The sequence below is a fragment of the Antrostomus carolinensis genome, unplaced genomic scaffold (genome assembly GCF_000700745.2).
Source record: "Antrostomus carolinensis isolate BGI_N321 unplaced genomic scaffold, ASM70074v2 scaffold21739, whole genome shotgun sequence".
In the NCBI taxonomy this organism is placed as follows: Eukaryota; Metazoa; Chordata; class Aves; order Caprimulgiformes; family Caprimulgidae; genus Antrostomus; species Antrostomus carolinensis.
The window spans coordinates 67392-93127 of NW_010340944.1; the positions used below are offsets into that span (position 1 = coordinate 67392).

Genomic DNA, 25736 nt, shown 5'->3' on the forward strand with positions numbered 1-25736 from the left:
CATCAACGCTGGCCTCGCCCCATTTCCTGCAGAACCTGTCTCCTGAGAAGCTGCTCTATTTCCTCCAGTAGCACCTCCAGCCTCCTGTGGTTTGTTTTCTTGTTTTCGCTTCTTTAGAGGCTTATCTGCAAATTAAAAGAGAAAAATCACAAATTATATATATAGAGACTGGTAAATGTCCAAGCAAGAATGTCCATTCCCCTCCATTCCCACCGATTAATCCCCCTCAGCACATATATGCACACACAACAAAATCCATTTAAGTTAAAAGCAAGGATATAACTTCTCTAGCTAATACTTTTTAATGTATTCAGATTACCATTCATTGTCAGTCTACCACAGGTGCCAATTAGTCTTTAAAAAACCCCACCCTCAAAACATATGAAATAGAAGTCCCTCTATATTTCCCAAGAGAACCATCTAATAAAGCAGCTGTAATACATAAAGACCAAATAAAAAAAAAAAAAATCAACCAAAAAAACCCCCTCCAAACTAATCAATTACGCTTGAAGCAAAAGTCTGCAAAGACAAAGTTAAGGTGCACCTCCACAACTACTTTTTGAGGAATAATCCTATAAAAGATCCTCTTCTGCAGATTCAGCCTGCTTCAATACACATGAACTAGGCAAGGATCTGCAATGATTAAGACAGAGGTTGTCCCTACTTGGTTTACAAATATGTTAAGGGCGAATGTCATGAGGATGGAGCCAGGCTCTTCTCAATGATGCCCAATGGTAGGACAAGGGGCAACGGGTGTAAGCTGGAACACAGGAGGTTCCGCTTAAACCTGAGGAAGAACTTCTTTACAGTAAGGGTGACAGAGCACTGGAACAGGCTGCCCAGGGAGGTGGTGGAGTCTCCTTCTCTGGAGACGTTCAAGACCCGCCTGGACGCCTTCCTGTGTGATGTCATTTAGGTTCCTGCTTCAGCAGGGGGATTGGACTAGATGATCTTTTGAGGTCCCTTCCAATCCTGACATTCTGTGATTCTGTGATTCTGTGATCAGTTGGACTTCACACATATTTTAGCCAGGGAATGCATGAACAATGAACAAAAAAATTATTAAAAGAACTCCAACACTCCACGCTTCTCTTTGAAGCAAAGCAGTATACTAAGAGCTGGAGTCTATATCATAACACATATGTATTAGGTGGGGGGACACTATACACTTAAAAGCTTGAGTATTATTCTGTTTGAAACCGTAATGCTTTTCATGGATGAGATAAAAACTTTAGTGATAATTTTACGTAGTGTCAACAGCTTGACTCTGCAATAAGCCTTTCAGTTTATACTAAAAATAATTAACAGTAGAATACAGAAAAATAAAATGAGCCAACCACACACTCTGCAATTTGCTAGAATTCACAGAAATGAGCAGCACATGGAATCATCCAAGAGAGTATATACTATTCATTTAAACTACAACCTATTTATATTACCAACATGGTACTCTAAACTGAAATTAATTTCTGCCTAAAGCCCTACCTGCACTAAGGCTTATATTCTAATTTATAAACTATTATTGCGTAATTTGTCAAAAAAACAATTATGTTCCCTGTAATCAGGGAATATGACTTTAAGTCTAAGGAATGACTAAACACAGGTTGGAATTTCTGTTGTAAGGAGGATGCAATCCAGGAACAGGGAAATAAACCCCAAGGAAAAAACAACCACCCTTTCAAATTGTAAACCAGAATTATGACATCTGACTTCTGGTTTCTTCTATATTTGTAGAAGATTCTTATTTAGAAGAATTAAAACTTTGAAGGATCATCTCCAAAATTAACATTAAAACACAAGACCAAGTAGTAACATTGTCAATTCCAGTGATGTGAACAGGCTTTTTTTCCCTATCGTTTTCATTCTCAAATCTATTTGTACATCTCTAACTTCCTAAAACTCCAAAATTACGTACAACATTTCATGGCTGGAAAACAGTAAAGACAGACACAATAAACTCCATGCAGAAACTGGTCAACTGCAAATAAGGAACTTTTCAAAGTTCAACAACAACTTGTAAGAATGCCTGAGAACTTTACGACAGATACGTGAAGCAAAATAAATTTGCCACATCAAAGGTGCAGCTTTTTAGCATGGAGATTTTTGCTTTTTCTGTATTGCAGCAACTGTTGGATTCATATAAGACCTTATATAGATTAATTTCCCTATTGTTTAAAATGATTTTTTTTTTAAAACCCTAATGCAAGGACAAAAGAAAATCCTTTTCTCCTTGTGACTAATAGGGCTTTGACCTCACTAAGCTTCATGGTAGGTCTTAGGAATGGTAATGAAGTAGAAGCTTCCAGACTAGTAGGTTTCAAATTAGATTTTTTTTTTTTAAACTTAGTACACATACATCCACACACATCACTACCTATTTCTCAATTAAAACTCTTTAAATTTTGAAACATAAATTGAAAAACTTGTGTTCTCAGGAAAAAGTCAGTCAGCTTTTTCATTTTAACCCAGATACATCAGCCACACTGAAAATGTCCTGTAAAGCTCTGATGGTGGATCTAACAGTAGCCTTTAAGACCTTACTGTTAAGTTATCTGCCCCATTCCTTTAACTGAGGTTGTCACCTGTGGCAGAAAGGACACACATTCCTATTTCCACAAGTGCATTTCATTCTCCAGCGCATCACCTTAAGCCACTAGTTTGCATTAACCTACCAGGCTGAACGAGTCAGTTAAGAACCAAGCAAATGTTTCCCTCTGCTGCTTCTACTATAGGAGCAAGGCAGATGGCCAGGAGCTGTGAGGCCTTAAACAGCTGTATCTGGATCAACCAAAACTCACCTTTCAGAGCCCTCATGCTGAAGGCTCCAAGATTAAACAACCAAAACAATTCAAGTAGGACCAATTTTCTCGCTTGAACTTCTGTAACTGACCAGGCTCAAAATGCTGCTGCTCTTCATGATCCAAAATGTCAAATTGTAAGTTGAGAACAGGTAAGTAGATGATCACATCACAACGTGGCATACATATTCCCTCTAAATATAGAGCTCTTTCGGTGCACCTTCTTCATTTCTCTTGGCAACTGAATACTGATGTTCTAGTAAGTTATTATAACCACAACCTGTTGACATCTTATCTAAGAAGAAAGGGACACCTTCAAAGTTTTCTTTTCCTAACTGGCAAGGTGATTGCAGGTGGAGTTACAGATTACTCACAGATTTCTTTGTATTTCCAGTGCATCTTGATGGCGATCCTCAGAACTAGACTTGATCATTACTGTTTGGCCTCTGTGAGATTTCTGGATCTCGGACAAAAAAGCTGGCCCAAGTATATGAAACTACCAGGCTGAACTAGGGCATAAAATGTAGGATGAGTACACAGTACCACTATCTTCATCAATCATAATAAAAAAACCTCCATTGAATGAGCACAAGAACTTCTTAAGTTGCCATGATAGGTCCAGAAATCTGAAAGCTGAAATATATCATTGCGTTTCAAGGGCTTTATGAAATCTTGAACTCACTTAGAACTATATGAGACTATCCATAGAGAATGAGAGAGGTGAGGAGAGAGTAATTACCCTCTGAAAACAGGTATCTTCATATCTTCTGTTTTACAAATACATGCAAGTTTGCATACATCTACTTTATTAAGGCTTGTGTCCCAAGACCTGTTAGGGTTTTGATGAACAAAAGAACTTAGGAACTTTTACAATATCCATCCAAATATACTTCATATCCTTCAAGGCATCAGAATCCAAGCTTCATTCACTTCATTCCATAGATAGTAGAATTTATTTTTATTATCCGGATCTAGGACTTTGGCAAGGTATCAGACTAAAGCTCTTCTTCCAAATCCTGCAGATCTAGATTCAAAGCTTGCCATAGTTCTGAACACGTAGGCTCACAAGCTCTTGAAACCAATCAAGTATGATAAGGATTGTTTGCTTCATTCTTTGTAACAGTTTTCACAACAAAAAAAATACGTAGTAAGCCACAGAAGAGCTTTCTGACTATACTAGAGATCAGGTATCCAATTTTGCTGTTTTCAGATTCTTTTCTTTTTAGAAATATTATACATTCCTCCCCCCCTCAAGAATGTAGATACATCCAAAATATATCTACATTTCATTCAATTCCTTGAATATATTAATGATAGTTCAAAGCACAGTCTGATTGCAGTTATTCTCTTAGGTATACATCCTTTTGGCTTGGCAAATCTGCATGGATATTCTCTTTACATTGCAACATGCTCACCAAAAGGCAGTACCTTGGTACTCAAAGCAAGATCATAAGCTACCTTATTCTAAAAACCAGTAGAGATGTTCTGTCAAATTAAATGGGTCACTGTGTGGTGCAAGAAGCAAAACATTACAGGAACCACAAGTTTGAAATGGAAAAAAAAAGATCAGCTGGATTTCCAAGTGGTTATTTCTCACTTGTCCTCTTTTAGTATTCCTGGACACAAGTTGTGGCCTTCATCTTTGGAAGTATCTGTGTGTCAAAACGACGAGTACTTTCAGATTTAGAAATTAATGAATTACTGCAGAACCTTTGTGCAAAAAATCATTCCACTGGAATGACCACAGACACATTCAAATACATTTTAGCTGAAACTGTGAGTCAATCATGATTTAAAGAATATCCATCCTGAAAACAGTTATGCTTGGAAGCTAAGGAAGTGTCAGGGACAGCAGCTAGATGACTGAAGCTGTATTAAAGTATGTAAATTCTTCCATTTAACCTGAAATCTTCCCAAAGCAGCAGCCAGAGCAGTTAGTGCTGAACTCTCTGATGTTACTGCTTTCTTGCAAACCTGATGATTGCCCTAAGTCACAGATTAAACTCTTGCAACACATCAGTAAAACAGCATGATAACCTAAAACCTTCCCGAACTGCTTGTCTTAGCAAATGGAAATGGGCCTTTTGTAAATATCTGTGAAAAAGTAACAAGTCTAAATAATAACCATGTGCATGCTGCTAAGTATAATTTTAGCAGAATGGTAACACCTTACTCCATTAATACGGGTTGGTAAACTCTAAAATGCAGAGATTTCTGAATGATCTGGAATTATCTCAAAGACACAGCAGATAAATTATTACTTCCTCACTTACACCTTGCAAGGGATTCAGTTGGAGACTTCATATCCAAGATGGTTAAATGTGAATGCACTCCTCTTCAGAACCACAAAGAATACTGATTCTCTAATGCTGAATTCTGGATGAACCATTTTGATTACTCCATTTAAAACTTTCTTTTTTTAAAGCATAACAATTACGAGTTTTATTTTTTAAATCTCTATAACACTCTTCAGAGATAACTGGGGTATGCCTCCACTCATTTGAAATACCACTTATTTGAATTATTTAAATCAGCAATTAATTAATTTAAACCAAATATACCAGTCCTAAGCCATTATTCCTTACTGTCAAACCTTAAGTTTTTTAACAGCATTGGAGACAGGTCAGACAGAGGCCAATTACAAGCCTATCTTATTTAAGCTAACATTCAAGATCAGGAATCTTCAACAGGTAACACAATTGTATGTCTAAATAACAAATCTATGTTTACTGGCAACTGTTTTCTTTTCAAAGATCTCTTCAAAGTTGTCCAAGTGAGCTGTCTCCCCAGACAATAGTGTTCTGTAGACCACAAGTATCTAAATCAATCAATCTGATCGGGGTAGTAGGAAGGTGTAAAGTTACTTTAATAGTACTAATGGATGACCTATCAATGGAGTAAGGGCAAATATCTGTTCTTATCTTTCTATTCTTTCATGAACATTCCACATTACTGACCACGAAAGTTTGCTTTTCTCAAAACCATATTCCAATAAACAAAGAACTGAACAACCAAAGGGAACTCTTCCCATCAGCAGAAGAGATTCCCACAGCACTAGCTTCTCCCCTTGAAGGAGAGACTCAGCAGAGGTCAAAAATTTTATTCTCACTGCTTGCTCCCTTACAGAAGAAACTATGAAACTACAGTCATAAAACTGGTATAAGAAGCTTTGTAGAGCAGAATTTAATTCCAAAGTCTCTGAAGTATTGACCAGAAGGCTTCCAGCTGCTGCAGTTCAGAGGAAGAGCTTTCTGAGAATCTGAACAGAAACACCTGCTAATTTTTAGCAATCTGTTAAAAGACTTTATCAAACTTCTGGTCACTGCAAAAAGGGAAGCCCATCAGGAAGGATGTCCAGCTCATTCCAGACAAAGCACAAAAAGACTACAGGAGTCTCTGACACGCCTTAGCATATAGGAGGCTTCAGAATCTTCATTTTGGTAGTTTTGGTTGTTTTCTTAAATATAACAATAACATAATCAGTGTAACTGGAGAATGAAATACCACCTTGAGAATCTTTCTACTTAAGGATGTCTGGTAACTCATTATTCCCTGCCCACTATAGTAATACAGAAGAAATATTACACTAGAAAATAACAAAAATTGAACTATGGAAAAGTATAATCAAGCATCTACACTTGTTTAGAGATTGGAAGCTGTATCTTAACCTCCCTGAATTTAATATTGCTTTTACAAACAATATAATTTTAATTTATTTATGAGAGAGATTTTTCTGAGACAATGTTGTGTTTTAGTCATGTGATTGTTTTGTGAAGAATTACAGTTTTGTAAACTCTGTTGTTAAAATGAGCAAAACGAAGTGCGATTACTTTGAAATACACAATGGAGCACCTCCACAAGAAAAATACCACACACTAACAACAGACTTAATGAAAACTAGTTATGTATCATCTACATATTAACATATCCAACTAGTTTTTAATTCAATTGTATGAACAGCAAACTTCAGAAAATGTAGAAATAAGCAATGACTTTGAAATCTCCCTTCCAGATGCTGATTTTATCCTGATGACATACCTTGCAATCAAAAATATCTTCAATTAACTAAATCCAGTAACATTTATAATAATGAATGCAGGATAATGAAAAAAAGTCTGTAGCTGCTCAGGTTGATCTCAGAGTGAACTTTGTGACTACTAATGATAGAAATGCTGGGCTTAAACTCTTAATAAAGTTTATTAATTATACATGCCATTTCTTTATGAAGATTTAAATCTATTATAGAGAAGTGACTGTCCCAGAACAAAATAAATTCATTACTGGGTAAGTAATATTATAAATCCTCCCACCCGTCTAACAGGTACAATCAAGGGCATAATGCTACATGCAAGTTATATTTAGTTGTCTAATCTTAGTATATGCTATAGATAAAAAAAAAAAAAGAAAAGAGACTCCCTACCAAACTGCTAGGTTTTAGTTATTTTCTACACCTGCTTACAAGAGCATGTTTGTGCACTACTCTACATAAAGCACAACCTGGGATAAACAGGGGAATTTGATTTCATGTTACACAACAGCACCAAAATAATGTAAACACCATTAAAAAAAAAGGCTTCTACTATTTTTTAAATGTTTTTCATTTCATCAGTATTTCATTCTTCATAAAAAATATAAAAGAAAGTGATTTTTCCTAGATAGATGGAAACATTGCAACACTTCATTTCAATTTCTCTAGACAGAAGAGGAATTTCTTCCCCTGACTTTTCTTAAAACACATGTGAACACACACAGAAAAAAACCCCTCTGATCTATAGGAACTGAAGGTTGCAAAGCTGTTTTTTCTTGAGAAGGCTCTACGCGGTGCCAGTTTCATCCAGTACATCACACTACAAAATGCAGACCTAATGAAAGGTTGTATACACAAAATATGATACCTAATTCTCACACTCTCCTACTACACAGACACAGAGTCCTTTTCTATTTTATACTGTCTCATTTCATCTTCTGGTATTTGTGACTGTAATCTTCTGCAAGATTACTATACAAATGACTACACTTGTAGCTCCATTTTTAAGGAAATTAAACCTCCATAACATATTTTTGGAAATAAATGCTAATATACTGGTTATAATTACATTTAATTAATTGGCTACTTAAAATTAGACATAAACCAATTATTCATTCTTAATAGTGTTCTTCTATTAGTCTCTTTTTTGGGGATCTTTTAGGGGGAGATAGGTAATGGGGAGAAAGGGAGAGGAGATGCATAAGAACTTAAAGGGTAAGAGAAAAAGTTTACTTACCTATAAGTGCAGTTTTGAGAGTTTTGCTCCGGCAGATTCACACTCTCGGGATGTGTGTCTCTGCTGCTATGGGCTTGGAACGAACTAAAAAAAGAAGGGCCCGCAGCAGGCATCCAAATGCCCCCTAACTGATCCAGTTATTGAAAATAAAGTTATTACAGCTTCCCTTCTTCCTAATTCAAAGAATCCACAGTAAGATTCCAAAGAAGTGGGTAAAATGGATCCTCAGAGGTAAAATATATAGGGGAAAAAACCACAGATACGAGTAGGTTTGTCTCATTTTAAAAAAATGCTTCTAGTGCTTTTAAGTTAAAAAAAAAAAAAAGCCTCTCAATGAAATGGTTAGTGATTAATGATTTAATTACTCTTCTCACAAACTCCAGAGAACTGTGCCTTTTACAAGTAAAAGTAGAACTCCTTAATCTGTTAAGACAGCTGCATTATATAGAAGTGTCTTTAAAGTAGCCTAAAATCTATCAGTGAGCACATAACACTATGCATGGAAGAGCTAAATTAAAATTAGCAGATCTGAATAAACTAAAAAACTAAAGCAATTTGAAAAAGACTCTCTGAAAAAAGATGAGTTGTTTTATTCTTTTTTCAAGTAACTTTCAAGGTTATCTTCCCTTTACCCCTATCTAGAAGATTCAGAGCTTCTTTTAACATTAATATCTTAAATATTTTTGATTCACAGTATTTCAGATTTTTAGAAAAGCATGAAAGATCTTGAGGTCTAGACCTGGAACCTGAAAATTAATTCAGTAGCAGGTCTAGATTTTGAAGAACAAGAAGAATTTAGTGTAATGTTCTAGGAAAGGTTTAGACTGAAAGCGACTGACTAGCTTTCAACTACCTGACTATACACAAAAATAACCCACTTGTATCTGAACAGTGGCAAAGCATGACCTAATGCAAAGAACTGAGGTTACCAAAATGAAATTCCTACCTCAACATCCTCCACCTCAACCAAGAAAAAAAAGATTTCTGAGAAGAACAAAAATTCCTAGGACCGCATTTTCTGAAACTCAAGAGGATTTCCTGTACTTTCTTGGAGTAGCCAACTTCAGAATGTGAACAAAGCACAACTTCAGTAAAGTGAACAAAACAGGTTCAGAACATGGACCTCTACTTGTTTCAAAAGTATTCAATAGCACCAAGTAGTACAGGAAATATGACTACTGATAGTGATTAGAAGAGAAGAAAGTTTGCATGAAGCTTCATTACCTTTCTAAAGAAATTATATCATCAAAATATCACAATGCACCTAAGCAGAGGATGGTTCACTTCTTGTTGATTGCTGTGGAAAAAGATAATCCCTTCCTGTATCAGCCCTTCCAAATACCTTTTTTTCTAACTCAAATAATTCAAGTCTTGATAAATAAAAGCTGGATCTGTCTGTAATGCTACACATCGTTTCAAAAGAGAAGACATGATCTAGTATTGATTGAGAACTTGTATCTGACGAGGGTATAGGAGCCATTGTGAGGGGGGCGATGGGAGCTGAAGACCTGAGGTTTGTCACGTTCCATTGACTTATTTATTTGTTATAAGGCTATTAAATATAACAGATGTATTAGAATGTAACTTTCGGTGCCAAGCGCCTTAATCTCCAAAATCTCCAACTATTCCCTTCACTAACAGATACAGACAAATTACTCGCAAAATTAATCAATACAGAGAGACTTCCTTGACAGAAAAAACAGGAAGAAGAGATAGACTCTTGTCCTTCCACACAGAGGAAAAGGACGAAATCAACTTTTTCAAACTTTGCACCTCTCTATCATGAAGAAAACACTATATGGTCCACTTAACTCAAGATTCAAATAGACAAAAAGAATAGAATTATAAAAACACAGCTCTGAAAAGCACTCAGATATGAGGTAAAAGGTCTACACTATAAAATCACTCCTTATGCAATCTGACATAGATTAGACTAAATCTGCCAGATTTTACATGAGTGATTTCTGCCCTAAGAACTCCCTTTTCAGAAAGTAAAATCACGACTATCAGGTTCCAGAAAGATACACTGCTTTTCAAAGAAGGCAGCACTTCTGCAAACACCTGCGCTAGTTCCACCTCTGAAATGGAGACTGCTTCCCACTTTGAGAGACTTTGTTTGGTGGAAGCTAAATATTCTAACAGTTTTGTTAGAATTAATGATTTATTATAGAAAGTACTATAATTACCAAAGGGCTCTAATCCCCATTTTCCACCTGTACCAGACATTATAAAAGGACTTCAGCCACAAAAAAAAAAAAGAAAAGAAAGAAAAAAAAAAGACCTTAGGCAAGAGTAGCAATTGTATCATTTTTAGCAAGAACCCCTCCAAAAAAAATCTCTGCCTCTCCTCTGGAATAAACAGTTCCACCACACTACTGGTTCCAAGCCTCACAAATCCAACCATATGTTAAAAAGAAAGCATCTGATGAGGCATAGTACTACAGAGATTTCAAGTCTAAAAAAAAAAAAAAAAAAAAAGGACAGAAGAGACCACTAATCTTCTATCAAAACCTGCAAATACAATTCTACTCAGAGTAGTTTATGGACGACAATAATGTGTGCCTACACAGAAAGTGCAGTGTGACTGTAACATGTATTCCCATGCTTTGACTTACAAAAGCAGCAAAGATGCTTTTGTGCAGATTCTAACATGTGCTAGCATCTTGAGTAAGTTCTCTAGAGGGACGCCTTCTATTGTAAAGCACCAGCTAGCACTATGCATTCCCATTCTAATTAGATCTCGTACTTGCTACAATCACACTACTTTCTTGATGTGTAATCTGAAGTTACAGTACATGTACTAAAATGCACAAATGCCAGGCTTCTGCACAAATACAGTAAGCAGCTTCGCAAAAATGAATGACATAATTAGGAGTTATTGGATATATTTCTAACAGACATTTTCCCATAGGAACAATAGAGGAAGCTTCCTCCTGCAGTCACATCAAACCAAACAGCTGTAACTAGAACAATCACAGAGTGTATTAACTTGTAGACATAGTACAAACCCACAAGCAATGGCAAAAGCATTACCAAAAAGTAAGAACCATATTCCTCCATGGTAACAGCTTTTCAGGAAATCTGCCCCAAGACTGCTAAAAATCCTTCTGCTCAATACTACTCCTTCATGGCTGAAATCTCACAAACCTAAGTGAGAAGAGCCACTCTCTAGAATAGGGGCAACTTACCAGAAGTGAAAAAATAGTGATCATTTGTCCCAATACAGGGCAGCAAACTCTTGCACCTGACTGAAGGCAATTGCAAGAGCTCAGGAAGAACTGAGACCTGCCAGAGGACGCAGGTAGAAGGAAAGCATAAGGTTGGAATCCTTCTTTGGGAAGATGGTTATTGAGCAGTTGTGAAGGGGAGAGATCACATTCTACAAAAATCACCCCATTCCCCAAAAGAAACAAACCAGAGTCTGCCCACAGTTAGCTAACTATGATAAAGAAATTACACAACTAATGCTCAACATTTCCTGAAAGCCAGAACAAAAGAGAAAGTATGTTTTAGTCTTGCTGTAAGTGTTTCAAGGCTGTTGTGCACCATCAAAAATACAGTGCATTTTTCCAGATGCTTCTCAGCTAAAATGTGCTGGAGATTCTACTTGAAGTGTGTGGATATACAAGTAGCTTTTGAAGTATTAGGAGACAAACCACAAGCTCTCCATCAGCAGATTTTAAATTAGAGAAGAGATTTAAGCAAAGTAACAAATTCCCCATTTCATTACATTAAAATTAAAGACAGTAGAAATCTCTTTTGTGGTGAGTATACATTTTCTTCGCATATTCACAAATAACGCTTCCTAAAAAGACTTGATAAGACCAAATAAGAAATATCTAAGAAGTTAAACCTTTTAGTAATCGCAACAACCACATTTACAAACACACACATAAAACTCACTCTTTCTCCTCCCCACCCCCACCCTGGCAACTTTAAAGAGAAAAAAAAAGTCTTTGAATAGGGAGAAAACTGGAGACCCAAACTGCATGTAAATTCAGGTGTGACCCTGCATGTATGTCCAAAATTGACCATTTTCACCTATGAACTTCCAAAAAGCAGAAGTTGCACTGTTTTTCCACTCTGCTAGATATTTCTTGGGAGTATCTAACAAATCAGCATTATACTATAAAAGATATTTTTTCTCAGAAGTTAAACACAGTACAGAGTAAGCGTCTGAAAAATGTTAATCTCTCACTATCTAATTTATAAAACATATCTTATCTTCAAGATTGACATGTGGGCTTTGCATCTACTTTTGAGATTTCTGCAGCCTAAAATCTTAAAACCAGCTAACAACAGAAAAAAACAAACCAAAACAAACCCAATTCAATGAAATTGGTTAAAACAACCAGTACAGCTACTGAATTGAAAATATTTCAGAGGCTCACCTGGTTGTGTGCTAGAGACCATACAGGTATACAGTAGTTCTCTAAAGCTTTATATAATAATGAATATCCAGTTTGAACAATCACTGGAGTCAATGCAGTAGAATATATTACCCAGTCATTACAGTGCCTTTAAAATAATAGATGTGATTTTAATCTAACACCTCCTTCACATTAGGTTCAAATGGGCATATGAATAGAAACTGGATAAAATAGTTTTCCTGTATTTTCTTGAATTAGGCAATATGGGTAGTTAATTAATAACTCAACTGCCAAGACTTATTACAAATTTTGATTTATGGTAGTGCTGGGATTTTTTAGAAACTATCAGCAATGTCCATTGTACTTCATTCAGTGTCATGGTTCAAAATCAGAGTAGCCTAAAAAGAATTTTGAAACATAGGAATTTCACTTTCCACCCATTAACACCCCAAATAAAGAATACCAGATATTAAAAATACGCATATATAAGAGATTACAGTTCATTGTTGAAGGGGAATGGAGATGAATGTCGCAGAAGAACCTACACTAAGTAAACAGAATTGAGTTACGTGACAATGACAGGAAGGGGTTGTTTTATATATATATATGGGGTTTATATGCATATATATATATATTTATATAATATATATAGTGTATAGACACACACAATCCTTTTACCTTTATCTTGCACTTCTTTTGAAAATCGCTCCCTTTCAATAGCTGATTCACGTTCTATCCGCTCAATTTCAGCCAATGCATCCAATTCTACTTCATCATATGACGTTATAGTTCCTTGTTGCGAAACCTGTTGCTGTGTCTGTACCACAGGAGTCTGAGGTTGTTTTGCAGCAACTGAAGTGTTCTGTTGTAAAACAGGCACTTGTTGTGCCTGAAGGAAAGCTGTCTGTTCGTGCTGCGGCAAACACTGAGCAGCGTTTAGTGGGCGGTTAACATCCTGTGGAGTAACGGGTGTTTTAGAAGTCTGTCCTGGGTACTGCACATTAAAAGGAATATCACCCTCTGACACACTGCTGTTTTCCAAACCAGAAAGCATATCATCCTGCTGGTCCATATCCGAAGATCTTATACGAGAGAGTCTTAACGTAAGCTTAGTGGAGTCCTTGGAAGGAGAACTAATGATATCATACATTGCGGCTTTTTCAGTCTGGTCTTTTTCATCCTTGCCTAACTTCATTTTCTTTTGTTTCTTTTGCTTTCTTTCTGGAGAATCTAACAATATGTCTGGGGGAACATCTCTAGGTGATGAGTAAGGTGGAGGCTGAGATTGTTGGATTAAAGGTTGTCTTGATCCTAGAATAATAATTCAGAAAAACTGAACAGTTATGTTGTTTCATGTTTATATAAAAACACACTAAATATAACCTACATAATTTTAATGTGTATTTCTACATATATTTGTGTTCACAAAAGGTCTAAATAAGATTGGTAGGAAGCACATCATTCCTAGATCAAGATGTAATCCAGGTAGTTGAAGTGTATTTCCTAGGAATTTTAGCAGTCCACTGCAGGTAGAGAACAGATCATTTCAGAGAAGATGGAACAAAAAAACCCACCACCAAAAAAGAATAAATAAAAATAGTCCCTGCAGGTTCAGAATAGCAGCTAGTAGAAAATGGTCAACGAAAGCAAGTTGACTGCAGAAAAGGAAAGATCAAAAAGATTCTTAATAAGGTCCAATGATGAAGACTTAGTGAACAGCGTATAAGCATTAGCCATTTCATCTATACTTTTTTAATTTAAAAAAATAAAAATCAAAACATACACAGCCTACTTAACTTTGATTCTGACAGCTCATTTTCAGCTTTTTTCTTCTTTTTTAATTGAATTTTTTATTTTAGGTAAACTCATTCCAACCTCCCCCCCTCATTACTATCTACAAAACACTGATTGTCTTAAGGCATTTTTCTATCATTCCCTGCTTTATACCCCTCGCCTCCTGTTTTTTTTTAAACTTATGAATTTTTACTTCCACATGCGCTCAATTCCAGGCTTTGATTGTATCTAAAGAAATTTTTTAGAGGACATCTTTGATTAAAAATGTTCTCCAATTAATCACATTTAATTTTTTTGTTCCTCAAATTAAACCAGCTCCCCATAACTGTTAGCCCAGAAAAAAGCTCTGAAAAACAGAAAAGCTTTTCAATCTGTCCCAATTAAAATTTAGAGCTATAATTTTTGGCTTAAAAATAAATACTAGTGGGGCGGAGGGGGAGAGGGAGAGAGAAAAGCCTCCTCTTATTAAACCAAACATTTATCAGAGTCTATTCATCCACTGGGGAATACTGATCTTCAGAAAGCAGTGACTGAGATTATTATTAGTCATTCTGGTTCAGGTCATCACAGGTCAGGTCAGTATTTTTAACAATCAAAACCTAATTGGAATACAGGTCCCCATGTACTTCATTCAAGAAACATCACTAAACAAAAAAGCAGCTTTATTTTGCAGCTTAAATTTCTACTGGCTATTTTAAGAAAAATTAAGAATCATTAAGCAATGTACTGACCTGTAGATAAAAAAAAAAATGGACACTTCTAGCAAATCTTCAATTCACATGAAAGGTGTGCCTTTATTGATGACTTCTTTGCATAGACTCCTAAACTTTTTTCTCTCCCTACTACATTCTGTGAAAGTCCTATAACTTCTGCACGTAGAGAGCAGGGTATGAAATGGGATTATCTTAGTCCTTCTTGACCATCAGCAACAACTTCATATTCTGCCAATAACATCCACAATGTTGGGAATCCCTGTTTTGACTTATCCTGATTCTCAAGATTTCTCCAATACTCCACTTCCCCTCCTCAAATTACACACCACACTCAACCAGTACTGAAGTCCTGGCTACACCACATGAATGCCTCTCACTTGCCTTTCACCACAGATTCCTACTCTTGTGATGTTCTGCTCTCCCAGTTACTGTCTCTTTTGGTAATTTAAAAGACTGTCTTAGTGTAATGTATAGCAGGAACAGTTAACTATTGATTTCTTTTATTATAATGACTATCACTCAGAAAATACAAGCTGCCTTTTATTTCTAGAAATATTACAGGCAGCACAAAGCTTTCCAAAGAGGTCTTACTGACATCTGACTTTTTAATTATCTCTTAAATAAATATTTCTGAAGTTGCAACAAGGGAACTTCTACTGTTTTTCACAGTTACACTTCAAATAAAGGACATAGATTTGATTCCCCCTTGACCTAAACTTTTAAGTAACTATGACAAGATTGTTTTGATTTGGTATTAATTTGGTATTTGCCATGCTGAAAAATAACACTGCAGCAACAGGTAAGGTGGTTCTTTTTATCTTTGGGTAGACTTGAGGAGGTCAGAAGGATTTCAGTGCATGCCATTGAACATACTTAGTACCAGTAAATGAAGAAACAAAAGTAAAATTTTCCCTCTCCTAGGCAGCACTACGAATAGGTCTTTGAAAGTATCTTCCTACCATAGGAAATTCCTGAAAAGTGTTGATAATAAGGCCTAGAAGCTTTATTTTAAGGTTACATGCTCGGGCAAAAACTTCACATATTTTGGAGATGTCTAATGATGGTTAAGCCTCTGGCAACAAGGAGCCTTAGAAGCTACAATGTTTATATAATGAGGTGAAAATAAGTTGAAAAAGATGAAGCATTCTGGAACAGTTTCACTCTAACACAGACATTAGCAGTTTTGAACAGGTATCACACCTTGAACATGTACCACATTCTGTTGGATTCTTCAGACAAAACATCACCCATTATACAGAGAAAGTTGTGCCTGTTACTGTTGAAGTCAGTCTGGAATATTTTCTACTGGAGAAGGCTTGAGCCATTATATGCCTGAGAACAAAGCCCTTAAAAGACTTGTGATAACAGAATAAATGTTTTCATGGAAAGAATACACAGATAGGTAGGTATGATCTGTTTGATGAACCAGCCAAAATGGTTTGTTCTACAAAATGATGTCAATGTAGTAAATCATAGAATGATCTTCAGAAGTTATCTTTAGGAATGAACCAAATTTCAGAATATTCTTTTAGAACAGAGAAATACATAGGCAGCTTTTGAGCCTAAATCTAGGGCTGTGCAGTAATTCAGGAAAAAAAAAATAATCTAACTTTAGAGAAGGGATTGGTAGTGATAGGTTAATGGTTGGACTTGATGATCTTAAAGGTCTTTTCCAACCACTATGATTCTACGACTTTCTGTAGTTGATATCCATAGTATCAGTAAAATAACTTTGTGTAATCTCTTTTTATATGGCAGGAATATGTAAAACTTGCCAGATAAAAAGAGATTCTCCACTGATTTGAAAAGGTTATTGTGTCATTACTGAACAGCAAATACTGATGGTCAACCAGATAACACCAAAGGTAGGCGAGATGCAGGTAACATCAATAGGAAATAAGGCCTCTACAGAGAACAAATACATCCACCAACAGCACCTCCACAGTCTTTCAGTAACAGTCATCCTGAACACCCATGATAACCTGGGACTGGTTCTCTATATTAATCCATTTTCCTACTGATTCCTAGTGATAGATGGCACTGAGTATGGAAGAAGTTTTATGAACTGCTGTAGCAATTTGTAAACACTTTTTTTTCTGTGACTCTTGACTGTCTTCTTATCAAATCATTTCTAATGCAAGCACCTATAAAATGCACTGCACTGACAATGACTTAGCCTTCTTAAAGATGTGAAGTTTCAAAACCACTTCTTGTTTGTTTAACCTTGGAATGGCTTCACTTGCTCATTGTGCCTTAGTAACTTTGGTAGCAAACAAATAAGCTTCTGTCCTGGTGACTACACACATCAGTGACATCTGCATCTTACGGTTTTGTCTGCACACGTTCTAATCACACCACATCCTATTTAAGCATTCATTATACTTTCTCTGACAATCTCTGAGCCTCTTCAGAGAAAAGACCACTTGCCCTTCAAAGCTGATGCACCAAAGTCACACCATTGATCACATTCTTTGTTGTGATCCACATGGCTAAAAAGCAACTATTAAAGTTACCAGGAACTTATGATTCGTGTATTTTACAGAATTTTAAAGAATAATTAGCTTTCCACTTGCACAACAACAACTTCTAAAAGGTCACTCAAAACAGTATCTTCATATTCCTTTAAATCCCTTACAGGTAAAGGTTCCCAGATGCTGACAAGAAGTCTTTCATCCATCCTACATCCTCTTTTGCCAGAAGTATTGCTCCCTATGCGTGAAAGCTGGAAAAAAACTGCTAGTGAGCATATGAAGACTAATGGCTAATACTTGGTTCATAGCGCATTGGAGAGAGACTTCAGGAACATTCAAGTGCTATGCCTTTTCAAATCCATAGCAAAGCGATCCTCAAGAGTCTAGGAATATTATTTAAGTGGGTACCAAATTTTTGAGCAAACCTGGACACAAAAGTCCAGACTTTTTACAGGAAAAGTCTTTGGAAAGAAAGGCTTTAAGGAATGCATTTGTGCTACATGTGGATTATAAGACTTCACAGCTGAGTCATTAAACTGTAAGTAAGTTCCTAAAGGCAGAAGCTGGAGAAGGAGAAAAGAACCAGAGCATCCATATTGCATGAATACTAATCTTTGTCTGTTGGAAAAGCTAAGAACCTGGTGATGACAGAACCTGAGGAACACAATACTGTTGAAAGATTTTAAGAAACTGCAGTTACAATGCGCAAATGGAAGCATCTCTTTTTCTAATTTAGCATGTTCCTGCTTACTACTGTCACACAAATGGAATGATTTCATGAAAATGGGATCAGACAAATTTACCCTGGAACTCTGGCTAAATCAATCTCAGAACTGGTAATAATCATCTCGATAATTTGTGCCTCCAGCAGAATCAAAAAGGCAAAACCGGTCCCTTCAAAAGGACGGTAAAGGACTGCCCAGAGTATTATAGATAATCTGTACGATTTAAGTACATACTAGAAGAACAATTTCTCTGTAAGGATTAAGACAATAATAAAAAAGTAGCATTCCAAAGTGAATTTCTTAAGAACAAGTAATAAATAATTTTATTGCATAAAGCACTATGGAATGTAGTGCTTTAATTGTGGATTAAAGAGAACTGAGTGCCACATCTGGACTTTAGCATGGTTTTCTATATAGCTTCTCGTAACAATTTCACTAACAAGCTGAGGAAGTATGATCTAGAAAAAAACACTGTAAGACTGCAGTATACCCTATTGCAAAACTGTATTCATAGACAATTTTAGTAAAAATGGATTAAGAGTCTAGGTGAAGAAATGCAGCTTTCTAGAGCACTGTCTTAAGAACAACAGTTTAAAATATTTGTCATTAATGCAACAGTGAGTATTTTATTAATCTAAAGATCATGACAGCTTTTGGTGTTGAGTCTTTGAGAGAGGGGCACACAACTGTTTTTAAAAACAGAATCAAAAACTACAGTTTTTCAACTAATTTGAATAACCTTTGGAAACAAAAAAAGTTTAGTGGGAGGAAGCACAAACTTTTTATTCATCTGAGAAAGAGCAATTGTAACAACATGAGATGAGGATAGATAAGCTCTACAAAAAGACAACAATAAGTTTAAAACAATGCGTAATGTGATTCTAAGTTATCAGCAAAGAGTACCTATACTCTTATATACAACAGTAGTATCATACAAAGTTGTGTATGATACTTTTCTGACTACTCATTCTTCTAAGTCTTCAAATAGAGTTGTACCTATGACTTAGGGCAGTACAACATCAAGAAAAATGAAGACCAATTAGAATTCAGATAAAAACAAAGACAATTAGAAGCTGAGAAATGATAAGTAAAGATGACAGAAGGAAACCATGCTGTTTAGTCTGTAAAAGATCAGATTAGTGCAAGACATGATAACATTCTTTGGTATGTAAATGACTGCTACAAAAAAAGGACATGAATTGTTTTTCCTTGCCTACTGGAAAGAAATCAAGAAGTGTCATGCTTAACTGCAACAAAAATGATTCAGGCTAAGCATCAGGAGAAAAGATTTCTAGCACTAGGAATCTGAACAGGTTGCATGACAAGAGTAAGGAAACTCCACTACTGATATTTTAACTACCTAACTACCTAACTAACTAACAAACAATAGATGGAAGGTATTGGGACTGATACGGGCACAGGCCATCCAACAGAAGAGTAAGAAGATGGGAAGCCCTCAAGTCCTTTCTTGCTGTCTTTTCTAAAATCACAGAATCTTCCCCTGGAAATCTTACCAAGTTTTGTACTAGATAAAGAAATTATTACTTACGTTGATTAACAGACAATGTTGACATTCATTTAAAAAGAGCATAACAATTTAAAATTCAAACTTAAAAGGATAGCATATGAGACAGACAAAGAAGAACAAACTTTTGGGAGGTTTTTAGGGACAGACTGTATTCATTTCCATATATTCTTTCAATACTTTTCAGGGAAGAGTTCCACCACATTCTCCAGATCTTCAAACGCCTCATGAAAAACTCAGCTTTGGCTGTTCTAGCTTAGAACTGTTGTATTCATAACCATCCTTGCATAAAAAGTTAAGACTTGAAGAAATAAGTAAGAATAAATGTTTATTTTTGACCCTGTCTGAAAAAATACTTGAATAAATTTCTTCCACCTTTCTTTTGAAGGAGAGACGGTGAGATAACAATTTTTCTTCATAAGTACCTTTGAGAGCACGGAAGTCTGTGCTATAGATTTGAGAAGATTCCTAATTTTACTCGCTATCCACCATACATTCAGAGAGCAAATGCAGAGGAATCTCCCTGGAGAAGTCCTATAAATCCCTAAGAAAATAAAAGTAATCTTTCCAAATTATGCGGAAAATAATCAAATACCCATTAACAATTTCTGGAAGGAATACAACTTATTTCTGGAAAAGAGTGCAAAATTATGTAGTTTCATAAGAGTTATTTCTTGTCCTTTCAGATGTTTTCCCAGAAGTTTAGGAAACTGTATGGAAGCAAGACTGTAAATTATATGAACTCTTCTCCTTGAAAAGCAGTGGACAAAAAACATTGTGGAAGGCTTTCCTTTATACAAATCTCTAGAAGTTGTCTTAAAAAAACCCAAAAACCAAAAAACTCCCTGAAGTTTCAGAACAGTCAGAAAGTAGAACAAATGGATAAATTATTTTGATGAGTAATCGATCTTGAGTAAAGGAAACCACAGAACATTTTATGAGATCAATAAAAGGAAAATATTCCATATTAATTTCTCATAGATAAATTCATAGAAATGAATTTCATAAGAAAGCAGATGTGGCAACAGATGACAGCATGAAAGCAGACCCACTATTCTTTTTGTGTAGCTAAAAAATATAAAGTTTACATAAAAAAGAAAGGATAAAGACCGCCCTAAAACTTCTGGATAAAACTTGAGCTACTCAGGTACCTTTATGAGAGCAGAAGTGAAGCAAAGATTTCTGTAACTGAGAAATTTTACTCCACTGAGTAAAATAACCAACCAAATAAAAAGTATAACTTCTGCCATCTCTCAAATACTTGCCTGAGATGCAAACAAAGCTTCTTTCTCATTCAGATTCTGTCAATCAGACAGCTATGTTCAGTCTTGAACATAAGTCAAGACTGTGCAATCACATTCTCCAAGCCTCCAGAAGTCCATACTAATTCTATGTCAAATGTACAGAAATGCAGTCTGTATCCATACCTTCAGTAATTGCCCCAAGTTTCTGATGATGTCTTTTTGTCATCTCAAACAAACAAGTGAGTATTTTGGTAATTTTCTTTATCAAAGTTTGTGACCTGTCAAACAAACTTTCAAGGGCTAATGAGAATAGCAACAAAAAGCTCTGCATAGATACTTGCTGTTTGTTCATCACTGGAAAATCTATCAGCATAACTTTCACTCCAAACCATAGGCCAAAAACTCACTGTCAAGGATCTCATGTTCCAAATAACACTGTAGTTATCACACCTCTTCCACATATTTCTAAAATATGAGATTAGAGGAAGTAAGTGGCTGGCAAAATTCTTGCAGCATCAAGAACTGTTTCTCTCAATCAGGGTTCATTAATCAATTTCAGGAGACAAAATGGTAGCACCATTAGTAACAGTATTTCAGTTGTGTGCTTTATCAAGGGCAAAAGTAAAGCTAACACACGGGTAAATAAATAAAAAAGCTCCTCTTGCACTTTTTCAGCCCCTCTGATGCTTAAATATTACCATCTTAACTGTACAAACTGTACGAACTGTACAATAATCTGAAAAGGGGGTTCTGAGACAGACAATTGAAGCAGCAGCAACTTTAAACAAAAATAATTCAACTACTCTTCAGGCCAAGTGGTCATCATGTATCTGAGTGGAAGTAGCTTAGATTCACAATGTTGTTAAACTGGTAAGCTCAACGAGGAGAGAAAAACAACCACATTTAGTCTTCGCCTTTTACACAAGTCTTACAACAAATCCTTTAGCAAAAAACCTCCTGAAATACTGATGCTGCTGTCATGCTCATACACATACTTCTCACTTGCCACTTGGCCCACATTTCTTCTATCACTGTTTAACACAGTATATGCCTACAGAATATAAACCACAGAGATCGTTTAGCAGTCACAGGATCATAGGATAATTCAGTTAAGAAGGTATCTCACAAGGTCTTTAGCCCATCCTCATGCTCAAAGCAAGGTGAGCAAAGCCACACTAAGCAGGGCTTTACCCAGCCTGATCTTGAAAACCTCCAAGCATAGAAAATGCACAGATTCTCTGGGCAAATTTCTCCAATGCTCGACTGTCCTGATAGCAAAAAAGTTTTTCCTTAGACCTAATTAGAACCTCACATTTTAGTTTAAGTCCATTGTATCTCATCCTTCCTCCACAACACTGAAAAGCCTGATCTATGTCTTCCTGATATGGGAAGGCTGCTCTAAGGTTCACCCCTGTCAGACGTCTCTTATCCAAGCTGCACAAGGCTAGTACCTTCACCTTCTGTGGAAACTCCCTTATCTCCTGTTCTCCCTCTCCACCTAACATGACCATCCAGGAAGACTTGGTTTTGTTTTGGGGCTAAAGAGAAAAAAGCACTCTTGAGTCTTTCTACTATTCCCATATAAATATATAAGCACTGAAAAAGTAAATTAGCAAGAATATGCCCGAACCCTTACCTTGCTAATTCTCATGTATCTCAGTCATTGCTTCTTATGGATAACATTAAAAACAGCAGTATGCATTTCAGATTTTACCATAAAGAATTATTTTGAGCAGATTTTTTTTTCTGTTCCCTCTCAACTGACTGACATTTCACCCTAGTCCTTCTCCACATTTAGTGTTTTCAGGCCTCATTTATGCTGTATGTATTGAGTTCACTGAAACTACTTTTAATTTCGTGTTCTTAAAATTTTATTATTGCAATTAAGACACATGTTGCATGTCAAAATACTTTTGAGATGGTTAAGAGTTCAATACTCGTAATGCTGCCTTTAAATGCTTTCTTATGTAGCAACCAAAACCAGTCTTACAGAAATTTTAATCCTCATACAGGAAAGGATTTTAAATCCTTCTGTCCTCCATGAATTTGGGCTTTGTTTTGAGGGATGATCAGTCAATTTTTGGACCTTCAGAAACTTCTTACAGATCAGGGCTCAAAATAATTTTGGATCCAAAACATAATTACATACGCTCTAGTATTATTTGAATATAGAAGTCAGGAGGAATAACTAAGTACTTCTTTAAACTATCTGTTCTTTAAAACTGGGAAAAAAAATACATTGATATATATGACTGCTAGACTACCTTTAAGGGTTCCATCACTTCCAGCTGGAGAGCAGACTGACTGTGGTGACCTCAAGGAAAAAGATGCAGCATTCCTTATTGAAGGATCACCATCCTAAAGTGATAATGACAAAAAATTAACATTATGAACATGAACACTTGATAAAGATTTAAATTAGTGTAGATATATACTGATAAAATGGATTGGACAAAAAAAAAAAAAAAGCATACAAGAATTGTTAGAAAAAAATTTACTTACATAAAAATCTTTGTAATTTAGAGTACTATATAGGCAATATTAGTAGTCTAAATTACACAGGCAATATTCCAAAGCACAATCAGGCCTAAGAAGAATCTAAAACCAGAACATGCACACAAAAATAAATCTATGTGCATATCTTCTAGCTAAATAAGCACTTTTGGTTTACACTTAGGATTCCATTTAAAACTTTTTCATTAGAAGCACTCATAGTAAAGAGCTTAAAAGCAGGTACATGACCTCTACACAAAACTGTGTAAGAGAGTACAAAATGTAGATTTTGAAAACAAACTCATCATTTTTTCACTTAACCTACCCTTAAAGCTTATCTAGCATGCCATCTTACTTTTATAGTTAAACAAATTAAGACTTTGTATTTATATCCTCCAGCACACACACACCAGGACTGAACAAAATCTCTAGCACTCCCAGTGCAGCAGCTGAGACAGTCAAATAGGAAACCATGCAATGGCAATATGAAGCTCTTCCCAAACATGGCAAAAAAGTTCTACTGTCTTCTCAGTTTTGCACAGAACAACCTTCTTCAATGGAATTCATAATTTCTGGCAAACTTCTTCATAATATAATACTAATTACAATGTAATTATGTCCATGCTCTAACTTTAAGAATGTAAATGTGTCTTTTTTTTTACCCTCAAGCCATCTTAAAATTAAATATCAAGCCCACTATTCAAATTCCCATTTAGTGTTCTGACTGGGTTTTTCATTGCTTGCATGGAGCACTCTGCTGGTCATAAGTATACTCATTCACTCAATACCCTAATTAGACTTAAACTTCTACAGAACAGTATTTCCCATTTTTAGCACTGTTTTTTATACAACATCTATGGGAATGTTTTGGGAAAGAGCAAACTAACAATCCCTAATATCCGAAGAGGCAATTTCTATAATTATAAACAAATTGCAAAAAGTCCATTCTTTTAGAGAGTAAAGTCATACAGAGGAAGACTCCAAGGAAGTTCTAAGATTATTTAATCTGTTTCCTAATTAAATTGGTTATTTCAGTAGCTAATATTCTAACATGCCTTCTTTCATATAACTTTTTTCCCCCAAACCTGAATTATCTGCCTGATAAATACCTTTTATCCTTTTGACCTGTTTCAACTCAATTAATACGCCTTGTGAAGGCATAGTTGACAATTGCTTAAGGAAAAGGAAAGAGTTTGAAATTTAGGACTGAAGGTGCTTACAAGTCAAAAAATGTAAATCCATAAGAAACCAGATTTCATCAGTTTGCCATCCATGAGCACCCCAAAAACAATTCTATGAGATAATTTTTTTCCTCCCACAGCATAATGAACCCAAAACTCATGCTGTGCTATTAATTACACTTGTTTTTGCAATAATGCTTGCAAGAACAATTGCTGCAATTGTGAGAAAAGCCTTATATGCAAAGAAATCTAATATTCAGATTCAGTGCAATAAGGAGACCTGTATTTTAAACTTATATGTTGTTATTGCAAGTCAAAGTGAATTAATTTCCTCAGGAGTTACTCATTACACTGAAATTATGGAGATTTTTTTTTTTTTTAAAACCTGGCTTATCTTTGACTTGTAGTATATCCCAAAAAATCCCCAAAACACTGAAAAAAATTTGGTAGCTTTTTAGCACATATGTTTTATTAGGACAGGAGAGGTCCTCTACCCAAGACTGCCAAGTAACTTTTATTGAATTAACTAAACAGACTAATTAGGTAGATGACCTTTTGGGTACACATGCCATTCCCACCAAAGCTGACAAATTTTCAGAAGTTCTCATTTACAGTCTCCTAGTTCAGAGCTTCATCAAATGGTGATATGTAAGCACAAACTTATATTCTAGGAATGCTTTCAAGTGCACCAAAAAATTGTCCTTGAGTGTATGTGTAGTGAGCCTTCAAGGGTCTACTTGATGATTTTGTAGAATCATATATCACAAATACACAATATCCTGTAATTCCCATTTTTTAAAGCAATAAAATCCTGAAACTAAGAAAAAGAATAAAAATTAAAGTTTTTCAGTTTTATGATTTAATAATCCTCATTCATAACTATCTTCACCAAAGGTCACACTGCTTCTGAAAAGGATGCAACAGTATGATTAAGCTTATTATTCATACATATATGCAAAACTTCAATTAACCCAAATTCTTCAAACTGTTTTCTGCATGATAGCTGCTAAAATCAGCTTTTAAAGGTACAATTACAAATGAAATAAATGTAAAACATATGGTCCATTAAGAAAATGCACAAAGGGATAAAAATGCAAGTTTACAATGTTTACTACTTTTTATGTTTAGTATTTTTCTCCAATTAAACCAACCAATGAG

The 25736-nt window shown here is 35.5% G+C and overlaps 1 protein-coding gene across 1 annotated transcript in view; it reads right to left on the reverse strand.

The window, feature by feature from the left end:
* NIPBL (NIPBL cohesin loading factor) overlaps positions 1 to 25736 on the reverse strand; it is a 100284-nt gene that overhangs the window by 59813 nt on the left and 14735 nt on the right. The window contains 3 exon segments of the mRNA XM_010176339.2: positions 1 to 125; positions 13111 to 13743; positions 23169 to 23262. The exon segment at positions 1 to 125 is cut by the window's left edge and continues 3 nt beyond it. Coding sequence (XP_010174641.1) covers positions 1 to 125; positions 13111 to 13743; positions 23169 to 23262 — 852 coding nt within the window.